Here is a 2,361-nt window from a genome sequence, read left to right as displayed (position 1 = left end):
AAAACTGCAAAGAGAAAGTTATCAGATCTATCAATTATGCTTACCACTAAAGCTACTGTCATTTTTTCTCCTCACAAATGTTAAATAAAGGCCAAGTCAGATTATAATTTAGCTAACATTTTTTCCTTTCAAGACAAGCAAAATAGACGCCAACTAGAGCAGAAAGTATTGCTTTTTCCCATTCTTTAATGGTTTGATGACTGCCTGGGAGGGCCTAACTAGCTTTCTGGAATCAGACAACTTTCTCACTGCCCAGGACATGTCAGGCTTGATGCCATCCCTGCCATTTGAGGATAATGAAACATCATCCACTGTCAGAAATAAGAACTTACTTAATGAATAGGAAAGCTGGCAATCATAAACAAGAAAAGTGCTTCAGCAGCATTTCACATCATTAAAACACATCCAACTTGATTCCTTTTTGTCCTTTTGTTACATTCTTGCTATTGCTCTAAAGTTCGTAACAGATGCTTCTTATTTCAGTAAAATTTGTATCTTTTTTTTTTTTCAAGAGCACATATCCACGTTTATTTATTGATTTTTCGTTAGTTTAAATCCTTGAGGGGTACAGCATCACTCGGATTCTGTGTCCAATGGCCTTCGCAGGAAGATTGCTTCGGAATTTGGCACGAACCATGCCACTGTTTCCATGGGCCGGAGTTACCTTTCCCCAGATGACTCTGGTTTTGTTCGGTTTGCCGCCAGGGGTCACTGTGTTGTTCTTTGCTTTGTATACGTAAGCGCATCTCTTGCCCAAATAGAATTCTGTTTCATCTCGGGCGTAAACACCTTCAATCTTAAGAAGAGCTGTGTGCTCCCTTTGGTTCCGGAGACCCCGCTTATAGCCAGCAAAAATGGCCTTGGACCACAGCCTTCCAGACGTAGTTCCTTTTAGAAGTCCTGTCCCCAGCAGGCCTCCACAGGAGCCAAGACGGCGGGAAGAGCAAAATTTGTATCTTTTGCCCACCTCCAACATGTTGTCTCTTATTCTTTTTTAATCCTCCAACCATTATGAAGTTTACAATTACATGCCTACCCAGAGTAGAGTGTTATAAATATTGGATCAATGGCCATTTTAATCTTTCCTCTCTGGTTCTTTGAAATAATCTTAAAACTACTTTGAAAACAGTATTTTAAGATTGTTTTACAAAGAAATTCTATCATCCCTCAAGAAGCAGTATGGCTCCAATATTCAGATTTCACTGTGAGGCTCTTACCTATCTAATTCATATCTATTTTCAGATTTTGTTAAAATAAATTTTACAGAGGCTACTCACTCATATTTGGAAGAAAAACATAATCTAAGAAACAAAAGAAATGTGTGTGGAGAGGAGAAATAGGTATATAACAACTTAAAGGGTATGAATTGCTAATTTTTAGTACGATTTTATGTAATACTTTTTGCAAGATTTAAATAGATACATTGCAACCATTTATAAACTTCTGTATGAGCAGTGTACAAGGACATTCCTAGAATACAGAAAGCACTGAAATCAAATCCCAGTTTCACTTACTTCTAGGAAGACTCCCTAAGGTTTAGTTTATTCATCCAAGATACAGAGCAAAAGCTTTTCACCCAGACAGCCAAGGATTAACTCCCAGTTCAACGTGGACTAACTCTTTGGGTAATATATTAAGCATACTGGGCTTCAGTTTTCTTCCTGTAAAATGAAGATTGTAGCTGTAACTACATCATAAGGTTGTTGTGAAATGAGATAATACATTTATAGCACTTCTAACAGGACATGGTATGCGTGATGTAAGCTTTTTTGATTATTGCCTGCACGATAAGCATATTAATTCATACCCCATGCAATTTTTATGTGGCATAAATTAAATTACAACTAGGATTTTTGTGGGGAGTTTTAGTTTTCAAATCACTTTTCATATGTACATCAAGAACATATTGAACATGTTCATATCCCTTATCAATAATATATTATGTGAAAATTGAAAAAAATATGTTTGACTCTTTACAGAATGACCTATAAAAATCTGTGCTATAAAATGCAAATAAATATTGTTTAAAATATGCTACAAAAACAATATTTATAATACTTAACATTTATATGTCCATCACTATGATAAGTGCTTTATGGGCACTGCCTCATCTAATCATCATATAAGCTTTTGAGGAAGGTACTGTTAGCAGTATAAAAAGCTAAGTAAATGACTCAGTGCTATTCAGCTAGTTAATCATGGATAAAGCTTTGAACCCAGGCACTTTGAATCCAGTTCTTACGTGAATAACATACCAACTTACTTTTCAATGGTCAGGAAGTGCCATTCAAACTATGTGTGAAGAAAAGATACTTACTCATTTGAGTCAGCTCATTGCTACTTCTTGTTTCTCTTACCTTT

The 2,361-nt window shown here is 35.8% G+C and overlaps 1 protein-coding gene across 1 annotated transcript; it reads right to left on the bottom strand.

The window, feature by feature from the left end:
• Positions 1 to 526: 526 nt before the first annotated feature.
• LOC116484263 (large ribosomal subunit protein eL33-like) lies at positions 527 to 976 on the bottom strand. Its single transcript, XM_032753623.2, has one exon. It carries the CDS (start codon positions 974 to 976, stop codon positions 551 to 553), a length of 426 nt encoding a protein of 141 aa, XP_032609514.1. The 3' UTR covers positions 527 to 550.
• Positions 977 to 2,361: the final 1,385 nt, after the last annotated feature.

Source organism: Hylobates moloch, unplaced genomic scaffold (genome assembly GCF_009828535.3).
Source record: "Hylobates moloch isolate HMO894 unplaced genomic scaffold, HMol_V3 SCAFFOLD_15, whole genome shotgun sequence".
NCBI lineage: Eukaryota > Metazoa > Chordata > Mammalia > Primates > Hylobatidae > Hylobates > Hylobates moloch.
The sequence above is the reverse complement of the archived record's forward strand: the minus strand, read 5'-3'. Positions and strand labels throughout refer to the sequence as shown.